This window comes from Dreissena polymorpha, chromosome 4 (genome assembly GCF_020536995.1).
Source record: "Dreissena polymorpha isolate Duluth1 chromosome 4, UMN_Dpol_1.0, whole genome shotgun sequence".
NCBI lineage: Eukaryota > Metazoa > Mollusca > Bivalvia > Myida > Dreissenidae > Dreissena > Dreissena polymorpha.
Window position 1 is genome coordinate 135,768,631 of NC_068358.1, and position 21,085 is coordinate 135,789,715.

General features: G+C 33.0%; 1 protein-coding gene across 1 annotated transcript; it reads left to right on the forward strand.

Moving 5' to 3' along the window:
* Positions 1-1,115: 1,115 nt before the first annotated feature.
* On the forward strand, positions 1,116-20,005 carry LOC127877803 (probable dolichyl pyrophosphate Glc1Man9GlcNAc2 alpha-1,3-glucosyltransferase). The gene is made up of 13 exons (XM_052424055.1): positions 1,116-1,242; positions 9,521-9,599; positions 10,046-10,239; positions 10,657-10,778; positions 11,679-11,746; positions 12,342-12,465; positions 13,012-13,115; positions 14,023-14,143; positions 15,721-15,857; positions 16,346-16,485; positions 16,708-16,805; positions 18,150-18,222; positions 18,865-20,005. Exons 1-13 carry the CDS (start codon positions 1,178-1,180, stop codon positions 19,106-19,108), a joined length of 1,569 nt encoding a protein of 522 aa, XP_052280015.1. The 5' UTR covers positions 1,116-1,177; the 3' UTR covers positions 19,109-20,005.
* The last annotated feature ends 1,080 nt before the right edge of the window (positions 20,006-21,085 follow it).

Consider the following 21,085-nt stretch of genomic DNA (forward strand, 5'->3'; position numbering starts at 1 on the left):
ACATGGATATAAACCCGTGAGAGATAACCATGATTAGTTGTCGTGTTTAAGGAACACAATCTCCTCCCCTGTGATCCTGAATTTTTTAACAACAAATCTTCGAAAGTATGTGTGCATTTTAAGTATTTCAATGTATTACCAGTAAAGCTGGTCAGCTTAAAGTGGATTCTAAAAAATGCCCCCCCCCCCCCCCCCACCACCACCAACAAACACACACACACTACCTAGCTAGCGGTACAGGTCATAATATATTAAATAGTTTCCCAATATAATTCAATTTAAAAGCGTCATCTAAACGAACATAAATGCTACATTTCGTACATAGAGGCCCCCATAACCATACCGTTTCTTAAAGCCATTTTAAGCGGAATCGATTTATGCAATAAAAAAAGATATGTCATACTCAAACCAAGAAATAACTTGACACAAATCCAAATCGACTGTTTTTGCAACTTTTTGTCCGTCCGGTTTCTAATGGAATGTAACCTTTTTCAGTGCAATTTTGTACTATGGTCTCTAATTTTATCATATTTCAAGCATTTAGTAGTAAACACCAATTCATGCCCTCCCACTATCTCCAAAAGATAAAACCAGAACAATAATTTAAAGTGATATTATGGGCATCAAACAGTTTATAGGTCTCAATCGCAACCGTTGTTTATTTTTGTTTTTTTTTTCACTTCATATATTTGTTAATGCAGCATCAACATACTTAAACAATATCGTGGAAAGAGAAAAATAATGCATTTGAATATAAACCGTACTTTCGTTTTGACAAATGACGACAGAAATAATTCGATTTACGATGTGAATCAAAATTTAGTTTTAGTGCAGATTCGTTTATACGACACAAAGACACTATTTTGTTTTACGGACCATTTTGGCTAAGAGGACTCACCAGTCATGTAAAATATCGATTATATAATAATATACATATTTTATAAACAACTGCAAGCAAGATGAGTAGCAGATAATTGGTCAGTAACCATATTTAACTAACTCTTTTGACCTGTTCATTCTTTTCAGATCAAATCAACAGTGAAAAATGCCCATAATATCACTTTAAAGTGTAGAACATGCCTTCGAGTAAACTATATTTTTTAGAGCGTACAGCCCGACATGACACGATTATTTAGTATACTGTAACCTACACTGGCTTTGCAAGCGCCTGTTTACCATGATGGCAGTTATTGCAGTTGGCATTGCTTTGTCGTGTTTTAAGCTTCTTTTAATAAATTCTTAGTAAGTATTCAACGAAATAATGACAAATGCAAAGCTATTTATATTGATATATTCGCTTACTTTGCTTGTATATCATCGCAGTTATATTCAAATTCATAATCGGTACTTGTACTAGATTTCCGGATTTATATTTCGGATATACCGTTGCTTGATTCACTCGTCACATGTGTAGTAAAAGTAAGGTCACTTTCAACAAACGGCTAGCTCTTTAGCGACATGGTTAATCCCCGGCCTGAGCTCAGTATTTTCAAAATAATGGCGACGAGGCAAAAAAGTACTGTGAATGCGGGAGTCGGTCTGAGCTGTGTAATGGTTTCTTGTAGGGCCATGCGGATGCAAGACATGTTGTAGCGGGTGTGTCTGGGCCTTGAAACATTAAAAGGGGGAGGAGTGTAGTAAAAGTAAGGTCACTTCCAACAGCATTGCTGTTGGGCTAGCTCTTTAGCGACGTGGTTAAAGTGTCTGACTACCACTCTGGAGGTCGTGGGTTCAATCCCAGGCTTGAGCTCAGTATTTTCACATTACATGCATCCCCTCTCCTACAGACAGATCCATACTACTGCAAATTATTAGTTTTCATTTTTTCCAAGTGCTATTGTGATGTGGAACAACCTCCCCGCCACTACAGTTTTACATCCTGATCTTGAAGGGTTTAAGCAGTCCCTGCTTTCCCCTTCTGCCCCTTGAACTCTGAGCGACATGTTTTTTATCAGTTTTTAACCTTAAATCACTTCACCTTTTTATAAATCTAACATGATTGTAGGTGCTACCTAATTTACGGGCAAAAGCTTTTTGATAACCATGTATTTTTTTATAAATATATGGACATGATTGTGTTCAAAATATTATAATTGTTGCAATAATTAAGTAACGCATCCAAAAAAATCTATCTTAAAACGAGTAACATGTTCTTAGTTTAAAGATCTAGCTTCTTATAATTTTTTTGTTTTCTAGCCACAGGAATTTAAAGCTGGTTCGGTGGCTGTGGTATAGTGGATGGGGTGTCTGCTTACTTGCTTAGTCACTGGGACTGGGAGGTATTGGCCCCTCAAGTGGGAGCATTCTTAAGATAACCCTAAAAACATACTATGGCGTACCATTTGGGTTGAAAGTCAAGAAGACCTACAAGGTAAAAAGAGAAATGTACGTCGAAGTACAATAATTGTACGTTGACATACAAATATAAAATACACTTTGAAGTATATATTTGTACATCAAAGTACAATTTGTACTTCGACATACATGTTTGTACTTCGACATACACATTTTCTGAACAGCCAATCAAAACATTTGTCTCTTGAGCCACTTTTCCTTCAGATTTATTCATAATAAATGTTTAAAATCTCTTTTTTAATTAAGGACAAAATGAATAAAAATATCAGAATGGCAAAAAAAAAACATAGAAGTTTCAAGTATTTAATGCCTTGAAATAGATTATATACAAATTTTGAAGAAGATAAAATTGTTACCTTTTTAAAATTAAAATTATTCAGCATATTTTGAGTATTTATTGATCATGCGGGGCGGAGTATCACGACTGTCCAGCGCATAACTGTGTAGGAAATTCCCAACGGTAACAAAACAGTTGCCAAACATTTACGGGATAAATAATGTATAATTACCTCCCCGTTGGTCATATTTTGTGATAACCATAACTTGCATAAGTCAGAGGTTAATTCCGCCATTCCAGGTGAATAAATATGCACAATATCTATGAGTTAGCGGTTGATAGTCGCATAATTTGGTATAAATTATAATAATAATGTTTAATAAATACGCACAATATCTATGAGTAAGCGGGCGATAGTCGTATAATTTGGTATAAATAATAATAATAATTATGTTCAATGTCAAATATCTCTATATGCAACAGATGTAAGGTGTCTTCTGATTGGCTAACACTCGAGGGTCGATGAAAATTGCACGTTGAAGTACATTTCTCGTTCTACCTAGTAGGTCTTGTAGACTTTCAGCGTCATGGTAGGTCGTATAGACACTAAGTACTGGTCCTACCCAGGAAACAGTTTGTTTCATCAAATGTCTCAATTCAGCTTAATAAAGCAGTTGCATTTTTACACTGATTTAACATAATCAAAATCATGTGATGTGTCAAATCAATTTTGATTGACAAATTTGACAGGATTTTTTTTAATCCAATAAGTTTTAGACTGTCAAATAATACACACTACGTATTGAAAGCCATACCTGGAGCTTTTGTCTGTATACCACTGACTTCATCAGAAGAATGATTTCTACTGTTGGGAAACGTTAACACTGCTAATTGTCTTCTTATTTATGATCAATGTATAATTATGTGTAACAGCATAACAACAAACTTGTTTCCCAAATAAAATATTTAATAAATACAGGTATCTTGCAGGTTTCTAATTTTCTTTCGCAAACTATTGTTGAATAGTTTAAATTTTGTCGCCACTAAACTGCATACACTTAGCTCTATAGTTACAATTTGAATGCAAATATTAGAATGCATCATGTTATATCATCCATATATTTTTATCTAAGTTTTCGGACACGAAAAAAAATAATTATTTTTAAGTGTCCGAAAACATAGCGTTATTACGGTAGTTTGGAAATTTTGATAGTTCAGGAATCCCTCCTTTGTTTATTTCTGTAAACCAAAACTGTCAGTTTTGCTGGATAGAATGGCTTGTGTGATGCCCAGCTCTTGCCTTGGCAAAACAGCTTCTAAGAACGGAAAACCAACAAATATCTTAGAATTTGATCAATAATGCAGACAATTTATAAATGTCTTGTTATTTGTTGATTTCGAATCTGGAGGATGTTTTACGTAAGATTGTGGTACGAAAATCCAACGGTATCGGATTCTGTGATTTTAGGCCTAAACTTATTATAGTGATAAGTAACCTTTCGGGATATCGGTAAAGTGCGAGCAGACAAGGTGTAAATACGTTAAAAATTAAAGCTAAAAGACTAAAAAGTTAGATCAGAATATCTTTTAAGTGTGTGAATAAATGGGTTTCTGATGGATAACTACGACAACTTACCAGAATATTGCTCATGATCACATGTAAAACTTCTTTCTGAGAGCGAATGGAAAATGCGTTACGAATTCTGACAAATAAACAGTAGGGTGTCGTTATTAGAATATCGCCAGAATACTGGAAGAATAGAGATGCCAACTATAATGTTTAAAACAAATAATTTTTTAACAAGCGTTTGTGAATTGTCAGGATAATAATAACAAAAAGATGTCGAAAAGATCAAAGCAAATAAATTCAACAGAAATCTGAGATTCGGCAATATATTTAAGATGGGTTATGTTCACATAATTGTGTTTGGTAAAGACTGTCACTATATATAGTGAACCAGTCTTCGGCTTATACCCACTGAAGATGAGTATTCAGGGGAGATAATGACTTAATTCTGGAATGGTTGCGAAGAAAAACAAATAATGCGAGAATGTTTAGTGCGATTAGCTACACAATTATGATGTCATTGATATAATTTTTCCTAAGGTATGTATTTACATGTGATTTAGCATATGCCAAAGTGTTTTTGATTTGTTCAAGGTCATAAATAGCATCGCAAAAATATATGTCGCGTGGCAAATTTTTCGAGACGCATCCCTATGTGATATTCTTATGTAATTTTATGTCTAAATTTCCATATGTATGAAAGGTCAACGCCCGCTTTGCGGGCTTTTGCCCGTAACATACTTTTAACATTCTCACTTTTAACACTTTTACCTGCACTGACTTCGCACCTGTCGATAATACCCGAAAGGGAAGTTAGACAGTATATATAGATTGATTCAAAGCTTAATTGATATATATCATTATGAACTCATGATTGATAAGTTTGACATCAATTAAATATTGTTTCTGAAGTGATGTTGTCACATGAAACAGAAAACTTTAAATTAGTTTTGCAGTATTTAATTTTGCCCAATTTGGAAAAGTACCGGTACCACTTCCAGCCCAATTGGGACAATTGTGTGCGAAAACCCCTGAAAATGGGGAAATTTGCATCGTGAAGAATATATGTTGTGAAATTGGTGTATTTGATTTTTTGCTCCCAAATACTTTAAAATTGATAACTTAATGTTGTCAAGTTGTCAATAGTATAATTACTTGGGTTCAAGCCATAGAGCTGCATAGGGAAACTAAGTGTTGCATTTAATTTAAAAAGAAAAAAAATTAAATAAACCTTCAATTGGGAATTTTATTCACAGTAATTGGGAATTTTTTTGTTTTTCCTAAATGTGAAAGTGCTGTTTTTCAGTACTTTATAAAGAGGGAAAAAATCACTGGTTATGTCAGTTCTCATCATTGCATTTGTATATAACTATAAGGATAATACACGTTCTCGATGGCATGATCATCTGCGGGCGCTCGAAAAACGGATTTTGAGAGCGCCTGCAGATGACCATGTGCGAAAAAATGTGTATTTTCATTATTATTGCATAAACAAATCACACATACCAAAACAAATTAAAATAACATTGAAAACAATATGTCTTGCTCATTTGACATCGACAAAAAAATTTGATTGTTTCATATGACTTCATACAGTTCAAGGTTGTGTTTTACATATTCCTCACTCAGTCATCATCAGAAATGACGAGGCTTTACCTTCGGATAGGCAGTTTTCGATTAAAAATGTGTTTAAACAGTGGATTAATGCAAAGTTAAATGCATCCGCGCAAAGAAAGAAATGAGGAATTATTTTGGAATTTACTGGTCGTGACGAATAAAGATATCGTCAGAATAAGTCATTGTTTTCATAGATGTTTCTTTCGTACAGGTTTATCTAATTTCGTTCCAATTAATTTTTCTAAAAATTTATACTGCCAACATATTGTCACTGTAGTATTTCAAGCATACAGCAGGAACGTTGAAGGTATAAAAAAACACTTATATTTACAGCATAGCCTTTTGAAAGTGTTGAGTAAGTAACCTTAGCTTCATTGACGTTGCCAATAAATAAAGATGTTGTAAAGAGAGTGCAGATTGTATAATTTGAAAAGTGGATTGAAATATTCATTGCCTTTATCCCTGCATGCATGAGGAAACTGGTGCTTATTCAGTTCCCAATTTATGCTTGGAAAGTCGTCGAAGGCTGGAGTTATTAACAAAGTTCATTATAACTTCATTGAATCCAATGAAAAATGGGAAGTAACTGTGCGCTGACCAGTTTATGGATATGAAAAACACATAGCAGGGCTTGAACGGCACGTGAATCGCATTCTTAATACACAATTTTTCCCGTTCAAGCCCTCCTTTTGCCAAGTTTCTGCACCGCGCATGAGGCATTATTGATAGAGTTTATGCAATAATAGTTGCAATAATCCAACTCCCACTGTTCCAGCTTTCCCATACACTGTCTCACTGTTACTGAGAGTTGCAACAGTCTGAATATATTTTTTTATGGGAGCACTTGAATTGGTGATATTAGCAACTTGAATTGGTGATATAAGCAACACAAACTATTTTCTGGCACAAAAAGACACAAACAGATCACAAATATATCACTTTATGACTTATGTGCAAATTAAAAGTTTCGTGACCTAAGCAAAACACAACAGTTTTTTATGGTTGAAAAGACATAAACTGGTTTCAATTTACTATTCCAAATGTTTTTGAATGTTTAAATAATCCTTGAGGCTCTGCAGAATATGACTCAAGAGTACATGAGTGATTCTAAAACCATACACTGTGACGTTTTTGATTTGAATTTCTGGTGGGTTATGTTATTTGTTGTTGTCAATTTCTATTTTTATCTAGTTTAATCAGTATGGATACTATATTGTTTTTATGCCCCCGGATCGATAGATCGGGGGTATCTTGTTTTTGTTCTGTCTGTCTGTCTGTCAGTCATTCATTCATTGTGTGTGTCCCAAAACCTTAACCTTGGTTAAAGTTTTATAACTTTTGCAATATTGAAGATATCATCTTCATATTTGGCATGCATGCGTATCTCACGGAGCTGCACATTTTGAGTGGTGCAAAGTCAAGGTCAAGGTCATCCTTCAAGGTCAAAGGTCAAATATCATTGTATTTTTCTTTCCTAAAACTTGAACCTTCATTAAAGTTTGGTCATAACTTTTTAAATATTGTAGATAACAACTTGATATTTGGCATACATGTGTATCTCATGGAGCTGCACATTTTGAGTGGTGAAAGGTCAAGGTCATCATTCAAGGTCAAAGGTCAAATTTATGGCTTCAAAGCGGCGCAATAGGGGACATTGTGTTTCTGACAAACACATCTCTTGTTTATTGCTGTTTAAAAAATTGTGAAAGCTTTCTACATAAGTTTTACCATATGCTATTAAAGAACAGGTCTATATTAAGTTATCATTTATTGTTTTTATGCCCCTGGTAGGGTGGAATATAGCAGTTCAACTGTCCGTCAGTCAGTATGTCAGTCTGTCCGTCAGTCTGAAAATAACTTTAACATTGGCCATGACTTTTTAAATATTGAACATAGCAGCTTGATATTTGGCATGCATGTGTATCTCATGGAGCTGCACATTTTGAGTGGTAAAATTACAAGGTGAACATCATCGTCAGGTCTAGGGATCGAAAAAACAAATCCAAGTAATAAGCTTTAAATGGACATAATTATCCGACCTGCCAAATTTTATTTTTTTTTAAATAAATCAAAGTGGCACAGGAGGCGGCATTGTGTTTCTCACAAACAAATTGTGATAAAAGGTCAAGGTCATCCTTTAAGGTCTAAGGTCAAAAATACAAATCCAAGGGAAGTAACAAACTTTAAAGGGAGATAATTATTCAATATTGAACATAGCAACTTGATATTTGGCATGCATGTGTATCTCATGGAGCTGCACATTGAGTGGTGAATCTACAGTCACGGTAGTGGCTTTTAATTATTTGCTACTAAAAATAGAGAGTGGCTTTTAATTATTTTCTACTAAAAATAGAGATTTGTTAGAGACAATTATTTTCAAGGGAAGTAATTTATATAATTATAAATCTCATATTATATATTTCCTTACCAAGAATTTAACTTCTTTTCACAGTTACTGTACAGATTTTTTATTTTGATTATTTATAACTCAAATGAATGATTTGTCAAAGTTTTTTTTAATGATATAATTATCATTTCTTTACTGTACTAATTTTTGAATGGTAGGGTTCATTACATACCTCTGGACTTATGTCTATAGGTATGTGATGAACTCTGGCTATGATCTCTTTGATAAACCATAGGCCTTGGTTGTCAGTGATGTCTGACTTGGTCATTTTGACTGTCTACAGACCCCCCCCCCCCCCCCCCCCCTGGTTGGATTGGACAAAATCAAAGGGAAGTTATAAGCTTTAAAGGGAGATGATTTCTATACCTGCCAAATGATAAATAGAAATTTTATTTCAATGCAGCGCAGTATGGGGCATTGTGTTTCTGACAAACACATCTCTTGTTTTTTAATTGTTTAACATTTTGAATGGCATAATGATAGAAACAAAAGCACAAAAAATGTATTTAATCTTGTTTGGTAAACAAAAAACAAAGTCTGTTAAAATCTGGTATGTTCCTGTAGATTAAAAAAATTACAAGAACCTCATGTCCTGTAATTTTTTGTCTTGCATGTGGATTGGTACGCATATCTAAGTGACTGAAGTTTTTTTCAGTGAATATGATAACACATTAATCAGTTAATAAAGTTATGAAATAAATGTGTTTATCTCATATGAATACATGTTTAACATTAAAAACATAACCTTTTAATATGTACATATGATAATCAAGCAATATTCACTGTTAAATATAATATAAAACATCATCTCAATGAAATAAATATTAAATATATATATATATTTAATGGAATAAATTTCATGTATTATAACACACCATTATATTACCAGTATATAAATTGTAACCACATTAAACAAAAGTATTAACATGACCCCTTCATCAGTGTAGAATGCCACACTGTGATATGTTGAAATGTACCAGATGAACGTTAATTAAATTTGAATAAGAAAAATGAGAAAAGTATAGCTCCAACTATGCCACCTTTCTTCACCTTTATGACTAAAAGTACTAGTACACTATGCCCTTCTGGATGTTTGTTTAGAAGAAAGAAGAAAGAAAAAACTTCATTCAAAGACGAACAATTTCATGAAAATAGAATATGTTGCCCGTAATACAATTTTGTTGACTGCATATGTTAGTCTAGGACAATAGTTATCACACATGCATTATGGCGGGTTTTTCTAGACCACGGCATATATTTTACATTTCAAAAAAGTTCTTTTTTTTTTGTTTTACAGCAAATCTACAGATTTTGATGTGCATAGGAACTGGTTGGCCATTACTCATTCACTTCCTGTCCGAAAGTGGTATTATGAAGTAAGTCTTACCTGTCCAACATTCCCAAGTCCTCAGTAAAATATAAACACAAACGCTACTCACTATTACAAACATAAACCATTATTAATTGTAAATCATGTTATTGGCATGTGTTATAAAAAATGGAATATCAATTAGATCTATAAAATTCTATTCTGTAATTACAGCAATTTCAACTTAGTTTGTCTAGTTACCACATGGATTTATACAGGGCTGTCATTTGAACTCTAGGGTTTTACTGAGAATTCTAGTTTTACTCTTTTTTGTCACGACATGAAAGTTTGGAGTATGATATTTCCACTTTAAGTTTAATAGCAAAATCATGTTCAAGTGTTATCTACCGGTATAAAACATGTGTAATAAATGCTTTAAGTTTATTGTTTTGTATACAGGCTGTTATTGAACTCCTTTAAGGCTGAAATACAACTGTTCTTAATGATTTACAGGAAACATCACAATGGACACTAGACTATCCTCCATTCTTTGCATGGTTTGAATGTGCTCTGTCACAGTTAGCAGCATTCTTTGATCCTGCAATGCTGAAGGTTGAAAACGTGGACTACCGCAGTTCTGCTACAATCCTGTTTCAGCAACTGACAGTGATTGTGTCAGATGTGATGCTAATATATGCAGTTTATGAGTAAGTCAGTTAACTTCTAAGAAATATATGTACTGTTAATTAATAAGCTGAATACAAACTTAATAACAAGAGTTGAGTAAATAGTTATGTGCATTTCAACTCTACAACCTCATTTGTAATTGGTTTTATCTTCCAGTATAATATTTCAAGCTTCCATCAGTAAACTGTTTATTCACAATAAAATTACTAGGTCTATATACATAAAATTTCCTTGAAAGTTTGTTATTGCCATAAATGAAGGATCCTAACTGTCTTTTCCTGCTTGTGCAGGTTAATGACTATTTGGAAATATTTTTATCAGTAAATAGTTCATTAAAATAATGCTTAACGCTTGCTTCCGAATTAATAAGGCAGATGGTTTAAGCTGAATGGGGTCAAATTTCTTTGTGTGATCATTAATATTTACACATTATTCAGGTTGTATGCATTCTACCAGAAAACACAGCCCAAGGTCACGGAGCATGAAGATTTCTTTCGCAATCCTGTACTTGTGCAATGTACATTACTTCTAACGAATTTTGGCTTGTTGATCATTGACCGTATCCTTTTTATGCATTGGCCATTCTTAATGATGCCTGTAAAAAGCTTCTGAAAAGTACTTCCTGTATTTGTAATGTGGGTAATTTACTTATTGTTTTACTAATAATTTTACTGATTAAAGTGATATTATGGGGATTTTTCACTGTTGAATTGAGCTGAAAACAGTTAACAGTTCAAAATAGTTAGTTAACATGTGGTTACTGACCAATTATCTGCAACTCATCTTGCTACCAGTTGATTATAAAAATATATTTTATATTAAATATTTTACATGACTCACCCAGTCCTGTAAGCCGAAATGATCCGTAAAACAAAATCTTGTCTTTGTGTGGTATAAACGAATCTGCACTAAAACTAAATTTAGATTCACATCGTACATGCATGACCAGTTGTCAAACCAAAGAACGGTTGATATTTAAATGCATTATTTTTTTCCCTTTCCGGGTTATTGTTTTAGTATGTTGATGCTGCATTAACAAATATAAGTGTATATGAAGTGAAAACACCAAAAATAAACAACGATTGCGATAGACACCTATAAACTGTTAGATGCCCATAATATCACTTTAATCTAGATCTTCTTTTGACTTGAACAAAATGTTTTCACACACAAAAAGTCACCAAAGTACATTATCTAGTAAGTTTTCAATGAGAAAGACCAGGATCAAATAATTGAAATAGGGAATGAAACAATACTCAGTTCAAATACACTTTGTTGTCAATGAACAATGTTGCTACATAACAGTTATGGTTCACAAAGCCATTGTTTTACTTCCTGATAATCAATATTTTTATGTCTCAAATCCAACATAATTGCATCAATTTTTTAAATGGAAATAAAGAAACTGTGTATTATATTATGTATTTGTATGTAGTGTCCCCCTTGACATACTTATCAGATATACACTTCCAGTACAATGGATTTCTCTACGGTACTTTACTGTTGTCGATTGTGAGGATATATCAGGTAATGTAAGAATTAATTAAATAAGCCAAATTAGGTCAATATCTAAGTAAAAGATGTTGATATTAGTTTTTGTTGGATGTACAGAAAACTGCTGCTTATTTAACCCATTTATGCCTAGCGTCGCTGCATAATGCGGTGTCTCATCTGGGTCTACGCTGTTTGCTTAAATGAATTTCTTTATGGAATATTCTAAATATAGAAATAAATATACTTGACACCCCTAATTTTGGAAATAAATTGATCCAATTTAGAAGGATGGGAGAGTCCACTGGGCATAAATGGGTTGAAAATAAATCAATATGATTCATTTGTGTAACTATGAAATGTTAAAACATATAACTACTGTATGCTTGCAAAATATCTTTAAGTCTACTACTTCTTCTGTATAAATATATGTGTTGAAAGTTAGAATATGCATGTGTTTACCTTTGTGGATATAGCAATGATATCATCCTCAACTCTTTATATGAAGATTTAAAATTTAAGAAAATAAATTATGCTTGCATCCTTAAAAAATAACGTCATAACAACTCTGTACATAAATATGACTATTAAAGATTTGTTTCATAAATTCTGTTTTTTGTTGTATTTCAAGGGCAGGCACATGTCTGCAGCATTCTGGTTTGCAGCTCTCCTGAACTTCAAGCATTTATATCTGTATGTGGCCCCAGCATACTTTGTTTACCTCTTGAGATGTTATGTATTCCAAAGCAAAGATGGTAAGCAATTACTAGAACAAAATCTTTGTATGGTTGAACAATAGATAAATACGATCTTAATACCCAATTTAAAATCTTTATACACAAATCATTTCAATTTAAAATCCTTTTATTGTGTCCCAAAATGGAGGTATATAGAAATTGCCTTGTTAGTCCCTATGTCCTGCTTCTTGAGTTGAGTATACCTTTTGAAGCATGAAAAGGATTAAAATAAAACTCAATTATAATGGGCCCTTGAAGGAAATTCAGAGTACATGGATCATAGCTTTCACTTTAGGATTTAAAAGAATTATGGCCCTTTGTTTACTTAGAAAATGTTGGTTAATGTTTGCGTGCAACTACTCAATAACTCAATATTTACTACAGAAGTTGAAGTTTATGTTGGATATATGTGTAAGGGGTCTTCATAAACACTCACTGCTGAAGATGTATAATTATGACCAAATTTTTAGCACGATTATTACGCTCTTATTTTATCAATACAATTATCATCCTTTGATAAAATTGATAGGCCCAAATATTTCAACAGTTTTTTATATATTTCAGACGGTTCTTTGAATTGGAGGTCGTTTTCCATTCTCCGACTTATTGGTCTGGGCTCAATTGTTTTGTTTGTTTTCGGAATATCACTTGGACCATTTGTGATACTGGTAAGATATATAAACCTTGAAATACAGTCACCTTACATGTTCTCATACTTTGGCAACAATTTAATTATAGTTTTTTTTTAATCACATTTGTAGTTTTAATGATATTATAACTAATTTTTGTTTCACCAATTTCAAGTTTAATTCTATCTAATCTACATTGCCACATTGACATCAATTCTTGTTGTCCCCTACACACTGGAGGGGACTTATGGTTTTCGCTCTGTGTGTCTGTCTGTCTGTGAGTCTGTCCCACTTTTCTGGATCCTGCCATAACTTTAAAAGTTCTTAATATTTTTTCATGAAACTTGAAACATGGATAGATGGCAATATGGACATTATGCACGTCATTTCATTTTGTTCCTACGTCAAAAATTCTGGTTGCTATGGCAACAAATAGACTAGAAAAACTGATGAAAAAAGTGGTTTTCTGCGATAATTTTAAAAGTTCTAAATATTTTTCATGGAACTCAAAACATGGATAGATGGCAATATGGACATTATGCACTTCATTTCATTTTGTTCCTACGTCAAAAATTCTGGTTGCTATGGCAACAAATATAATATTAAATATAAGTATAATATTTCTGACAATGGTGAAGCCGGTAGGAGACATATATTGCTTGGCAATAGTCATGTTTTATTCATTTCCTCATTTTCAGTTTGATGTCAACTTAACTGCACTTCATTTTATATATTTACCTTGTGATGCTTGTGTTTGGTGTTAATAATTTTAAGTCTGCAAAAATTTACACTTGAAAATATACAAATGAAACTTCAGAAGCTCTAGCATGAGGGAATTCTGTAAATATAATTTAAGTTTACTTAAGTTATAATTGTTGAATTACATGGTTTATAATTTTTGTTACATTATACATTTATAATCTACGGAACATTTTCCCACTTGTAGAACCAGCTTGAACAGTTGAAGACAAGATTATTCCCCTTCAAACGTGGGCTCTGCCATGCATATTGGGCACCTAACTTCTGGGCTTTATACAATGTGGCTGACAAAGCTGCCACTGTTGTTGGTAAATTGACTTTTTGTTAAAACTTGCTTATTTTGTAAGAAAAAATGCTATTAAAGTCTTGCAAAAATGTGATTTACATAAAATATATTTGTTTTCTATGCTAGAGGAAATGCATGTTTAATTATCAGCATTATTAGTCCTAACTGGTTTCACCGGATGGGACTTATGGTTTTGTATCCGTCAGTCCGTCACACTTTTCTGGATCCTGCGATAACTCTAAAAGTTCTTAATATTTTTTCATGAAACTTGGAATATGGATAGATGGCAATATGGACATTTTGCACGTCATTTCATTGTGTTCCTACGTCAAAAATTGTGGTTGCTATGGCAACAAATAGACTAGAAATACTGCTGAAAATGGTGTTTTTTTTTGATTCTGCAATAACTCTAAAAGTTCTTAATATTTTTTTCATGAAACTTGGAATATGGATAGATGGCAATATGGACATTATGCACGTCATTTCATTTTGTTCCTACGTCAAAAATTGTGGTTACTAAGGCAACAAATAGACTAGAAATACTGCTGAAAATGGTGTTTTTTTCTGGATCCTGCAATAAATCTAAAAGTTTTGAATATTTTTTCATGAAACTTAAACATGGATAGATGGCAATATGGACATTAGGCACGTCATTTCATTTTGTTCCCACGTCAAATTTTCTGGTTGCTATGGCAACAAATAGACTAAAAATACTGCTGAAAATGGTGTTTTTTTCTGGATCCTGCGATAACTTTTAAAAGTTCTTAATATTTTTTTCATGAAACTTGAAACATGGATAGATGGCAATATGGGCATTATGCACATCATTTAATTTTGTTCCTAAGTCAAAAATTCTGGTTGCTATGGCAACAAATAGACTACAAATAATGCTGAAAATGGTGGTTTTCTGGATCCTGTGATAACTTTAAAAGTTCTTAATATTTTTTCATGAAACTTGGAACATAGATAGATGGCAATATGGACATTATGCACGTCATTTCATTTTGTTCCTTTGTCTAAAATTATGGTTGCTATGGCAACAAATAGACTAGAAATACTGCTGAAAATGGTGTTTTTCTGGATCCTGCGATAACTTTAAAAGTTCTTAATATTTTTTCATGAAACTTGACATATGGATAGATGGCAATATGGACATTATGCACGTCATTTCATTTTGTTCCTACGTCAAAAATTCTGGTTGCTATGGCAACAAATAAAAACAATATTCTGACATTGGTGGAATTTCTGACAATGTTGGAGATGGTAGGGGACTTTTATTGCTTGGCAATAGTCTTGTTCTATTTGGATCAAGTTTTCTGATTTAATCTTTGTTATAAAAAGACAGAACCAAAATTTAAAACTTGCAATTTAAATATTGATATCCAAGAAACATATTAGAGGGTAAATAATTGAGTTTATGATCTATTAACTAGTAAAAACCAAAAACAATAATGTATACTATATTTGTGTATCTACTAACACAATTTCTGCATCACTTGTATATGAATTCACCTTAAAAACCTTTACCCTGTAGGGCCTGTAAGATCTGGAAATATGAGGGCAAATGTGATTTTATACAAATCTCTTTCAAACCTTAAGGAACCAAACTAGGCCTGGTATCCATCGGTAATCATACAGCATCTATGACTGGTGGACTGGTCCAAGAATTTAAGCATGCTGTGCTTCCTTCTGTCACACCACTTGTTACTCTGGTGTTGACTGCCTTCTCCATATTGGTGAGCTTGAGTTGTCTTTTTGAAGTAGTTGTGCTTTAAGATATCAAAGGATTTTTCAATTAATAAATAACAATTATTTTGTATTGAAATAACAACAACACAGATATCACATTTGCTGTATATTGAATCACAACAAAGTTAAGAAGGTATATTGGAGTCACAATGGGCATATGGATGTTTATATGTAGACACAAACTTTTGAAGTACTCTTACTTTTTTCAAAGAACAAAAAAGTACAACATTAAAACCTGCATCCAGTTTTCCTCATTATATGAATATATGTATGTGCTATTTTTATAATCCTTTGCTGTAATTGCTGCTGAAGTAATGTTCCTTTTCAAAATACATTTCTTCAAACGATTATAATATTCTACTGCATGATTTATTATAAGATGCAGAGTCAATGGGTATAATCACTTGCAGACAAGCTCTAGTTAAAGCAGACTTGCATTCAATCAAATAAGCTAATAACCAATGTTTCGCTGCAGCCATGCCTGTACCTGCTGTGGTCCGGTCCCAAGGGACCACAGAGTTTTGTCAGAGCCCTGGTCCTCTGTGGATTCGGATCCTTCATGTTTGGATGGCATGTCCATGAGAAAGCCATACTAATGATGATCATTCCACTATGGTTTGTTGTATAGGATATTCTTGCATAAAAATTAAGTCCCATTTTGCTTTTCTCATTAGTGTGAGGGGAATTAGCTAGTAATTAACTGTGAACATTATTTGACAACATATTAAATGTATAATCTATTAAAGCTGAAATAGGTCCTACTGTTTTCTATATTTTATGTATCTGCACCTCAATGCATATGTTGAATATGTCTCGCAAGTTAGCCTTCCATTTCAGTTTACTGGTGCAGGAAAGAAAGCGGGATGCCAGTGTGTTGCTGTTGATGTCCACTATTGGACATTATTCATTGTTTCCTTTGCTGTTTACACAGTTTGGTAAGTGGAGTGGACTAGTTTCACATTTTTTACTTGTGCTACATCTCTTCACTTGATTGTGATCTGTATAGGGAAAATTTCAATATAACAAATTGGATGTGAAACAAGGGCATGAACTGATGTCATACAAGGATGAGTTTGTAATGTAATGCACTGATTTCGTGTTACTTTACTCTTTGCACTTTGTATAAACCATGTCCATTTTTTTAAGCTGTGAAGACAGACTCTGGCCTTCAAATATGAGAGAAAAAGGCACGTGAAAAATTAAATTTAGGGAACATTTTTACGCAATTAAACTGAGAGAGGGTGTGGGATGAAACTAGGAGTGATTTTTATTTTTGGGGAAAACTGAATGAAATTGAACAAATTGAAATACATTGGTATATATTATCATCACATCAAGATATCAAAGTGTAAGAACTTGTTGCAATGTTCCTAGCACAATATCAAGGTCATAAGGGACATTTTAAGTTAGGTAGTCCACCGTCCTTAATATATACATTAATTGAAGGTACTGTTACAATGATTCTCACAGGCAACTCATTAAGGTATCTGCTGGTCTGTACTGAAAGTCGTCTGGACTGTTACATTTTCATGCACTCATGGAATGGCACAAAAGTTTACCCTATCAAATAGTGATATGCTGCCTGTTACAAACATGACCATGCATTGAAATATTTTTCATTAACTGGGCAAAATGATGATATTTATGAACGACCTGGCCTGCTTCAATGTCAAGGTCAAACTTCTAGGTCTAGCGCAAGAATAAAGCACTTTATTTTCAAAATGACTTCATTAAAACTTAAGTATGAATGAATTATTTACAAATAGCATGGTATGATTGTTTAGCTTTTTGAGAGGATTTTTTCAGCAGCAGAGCCACTTGCTATCTCAAATGTCTTACTTGTAGATCAAAAGTCTTAATGCAGGTTTGATTGTTAAGGTTCATCATTTGATATCAGTGTTATGTGCAGTTCTTTATAACTTTCAGTGATTGCATAGTTTCAATGGTGATTGTCTCTTTGTTCTTATAACATAATGTCTGTCACTCAACATGCATTTCCATTTTAAGTCATATTTAACAGAGATATATTTGGCCTATGGAAACATTTCTACTTAAAATATCATTTTGATGAGTCAGAAAATTGTTCAAAAAATTCTGTTTAGATATACTGTATGTTAAATAATCATATTGAATGACATAGAAATATGAACACTATTTTTTAAATATTTTAACTGTGTTCATGGTTAAATGTCACATTCACAGTGTAAAAATAAATTAACACAAGATATGGTAATATTACACTGCATATTGTAGCCTATTTTCATTGTTGTTATTTTCAGAAACTCCCATAAAAGTATGCCTGATGCTATTAACAACAGTTTATGCCTTTTCAAGTATTGCGAATGTTTATAAGTAAGTATGTTTTACTACTTGTATATGCACATTATTTCTTTTTAACTTGAAAAAGAACACACTATTTTAGAAAGTGTATTTCAACATTTTTCATTACTCAACAATATTAATAAGGCTCAAAAATGACATTAATTTAATGGAAAAGGTTATGTTTTTCTTATTTATAAGAATTTTATCTTGACATGTAATATACCATTATTTAAGTTGTATATGCACATGTTCATACCAAAGTAAAAGTAGAAAACTGAAAGATTATCAGATTAATACTTGTGCCTGCCTTGACATTCTCATCAATAGAAAAAGCAACACTACCTGTTTGATGTGTTGTAATAGTTGTTAAGCCTTGGAAAACAAATCAAATTGTTTCATATTTATCATAAAAATACATGTATATATGTAATGTACAATATCATGTTTTTGAGTAACAATTCTATTTATCAAATACTGTATTGAAACTGAAAATAATTATTATTTATTCTCTGATTGTTTACACCATTTATTATCTAAGTATATGACAATACAAAACTACCTTAATAACATACCGTTAAGCAGTTTAACAACCCATTCCTAAAGCCCAGTTTAATCTAACGATGCTACATACTTGCACTGCATACTTAAATGGACCTTTGTATTTTATATCAGAGACAAAGGGACATCATCCTCTTTGCCCCTGCTCTCTACTGTGGAGTCAGTTTATCTCCTGGGTATTCTCCCTTTGGAGTTATATAACAGTGTTGGGCACACACTTTTGGGCCTCACAGATAAGTTACCTTTCCTGCCGCTGATGATGACTTCAGTGTATTGTGCAATAGGTGTTACATACGCATGGCTTAAATTCTACTGGATCTCGTATAAAGATGTTCCCAAGTTGGAGAAACATGACTAATACAGTCTGTGTGGAACCCTTATGTATACCATTTGGTGTGGGCTATTGTGGTAGTGCTGGATGAAATGAATATGTAACCTTTTGATATGGAACTGGTGAATCAATATAGACACTTTTGCTGCCATATGAGGCTGTGGTAACTCGTGTTGAAACTGTGTTAATTTGCTGAAAAATGTGTGAAATTTTTACTTTATATCAAGCTGTTGTTGTAAAGATAAATACTCTGTTGCAATTAAGGGCCGTGACGAGTATGCACTTGCATATATGTTGAATGTGTTCACTTTTTCATATAACTAATGAAGACAATTATGAAGCCAGCTATTTTTGCACAACATGCAATCAACCATTCCATTCATGAACTAAGCATGTTATTAAACGGGAACATTGTTTATTCAATATAGATTTTGACGCTTTTTGTGATGCCATATTTAACATTTTGAACTGATACGGAAATACAAGTACTTACATGAATAAAAAAAATAATTAAAAATCTTACTTTCATTCTAAAAGTTGGAACTATTTCTATTTGAACTGTACCATCATACCATCGTGATCACAATATAAAAAGAAGGTCCCTGTGTTTTGATAATTGAAAATTAGAAAATTGCTAGTGTTTATATGTTAAGCAAAGAGTGTTATTATTTGTATTCAATAACAACTCTATAACGTTAGAATGCAATTATTGTTTTGTGTTATATACACTGGTCGTGGAATATGGTGTATACACTGGTTGTGGAATATGGTGTATACACTGGTCGTGGAATATGGTGTATACAAATGAAAGGACATAATAAGTATTGACAGAATACTTAAATTTTACAGAGTAATTATTGTACGGCACATAGTGAAAGACTACATTATATTGCGCATTCAAATATTAATAAACCTAGTGTTTGAGATCTTTTTTTCTGTTTTTGTCAATTACATTTCAGAAACAGATTCGAAGATAAGGAACGAACATACTTTGACACAGTAATCATGTAACCTATTGCTGGAATGATGTTCTATGGAATAAATAAATACAATTGTGATCAAATTCCATTTTTTCTGTTAACTAAACTAGTTTGTGAGTGTTTATTGGAATATATGACAATGACAGTATGCCATTTTGAACTTGTTCTCTCTAAATATTGGAAAAGATGGCTATATTTACATTAGTTTTGAAAATCACAATACAAGAATTATTCCCAATTTTTATACAATAGACAATTGTCCATGAGTATACAGCACATAAATGTTATGTATATAACAAACGCGTGGTCAAGGGACTAGTAAGTTGTATAAAAATAGAGAACATTTTCATATACAGACAAAAAAAATGCGAGAGGTCTATCCTTGTTATCATGATAAATCTACATGAAATGGTTATGTACAAATGTGTTCTAATTGTCTAAGGATAATTATACCCCCACAAACGATGTTTAGGGGGGTATATAGGAGTGAACTTCAACTTGTCTGTCGGTCGGTCGGTCTGTCGGTCCGTATTAAGTGTCTGCTCTCTAATTCAAGTAGTTTTCATCTGATCTTCGCCAAACTTGGTCAGAAGTTGTATCTAGATGATCTTAAGGCCAAGTTCGAACATGGGCCTTGCCGGTTCAAAAATTAGGTCACGGGGTCACTTAGTGCGTTTTTTAACATTCAGCATGGTGTCCTCTCTCTTATTCAAGTAGTTTTCATCCGATGTTCACCAAACTTGGTCAGAAGTTTTATCTATATGATCTGAATGCCAAGTTTGAACATGGGCCATGCCAAATCAAAAACTAGGTCACAGGGTCACTTAGTACGTTTTACGCATTGAGCATGGTGTCCACTCTCTATTTCAAGAAGTTTAAATCCGATCTTCACCACACTTGGTCAGAAGTTGTAACTAGATGATGTGTAGGTCAAGTTCGAACATGGGCCATGCCGGGTCAAAAACTAGGTCACGGGGTCACTTAGTGTGTTTTAAACCTCACCATGTTGTCCGCTCTCTAATTC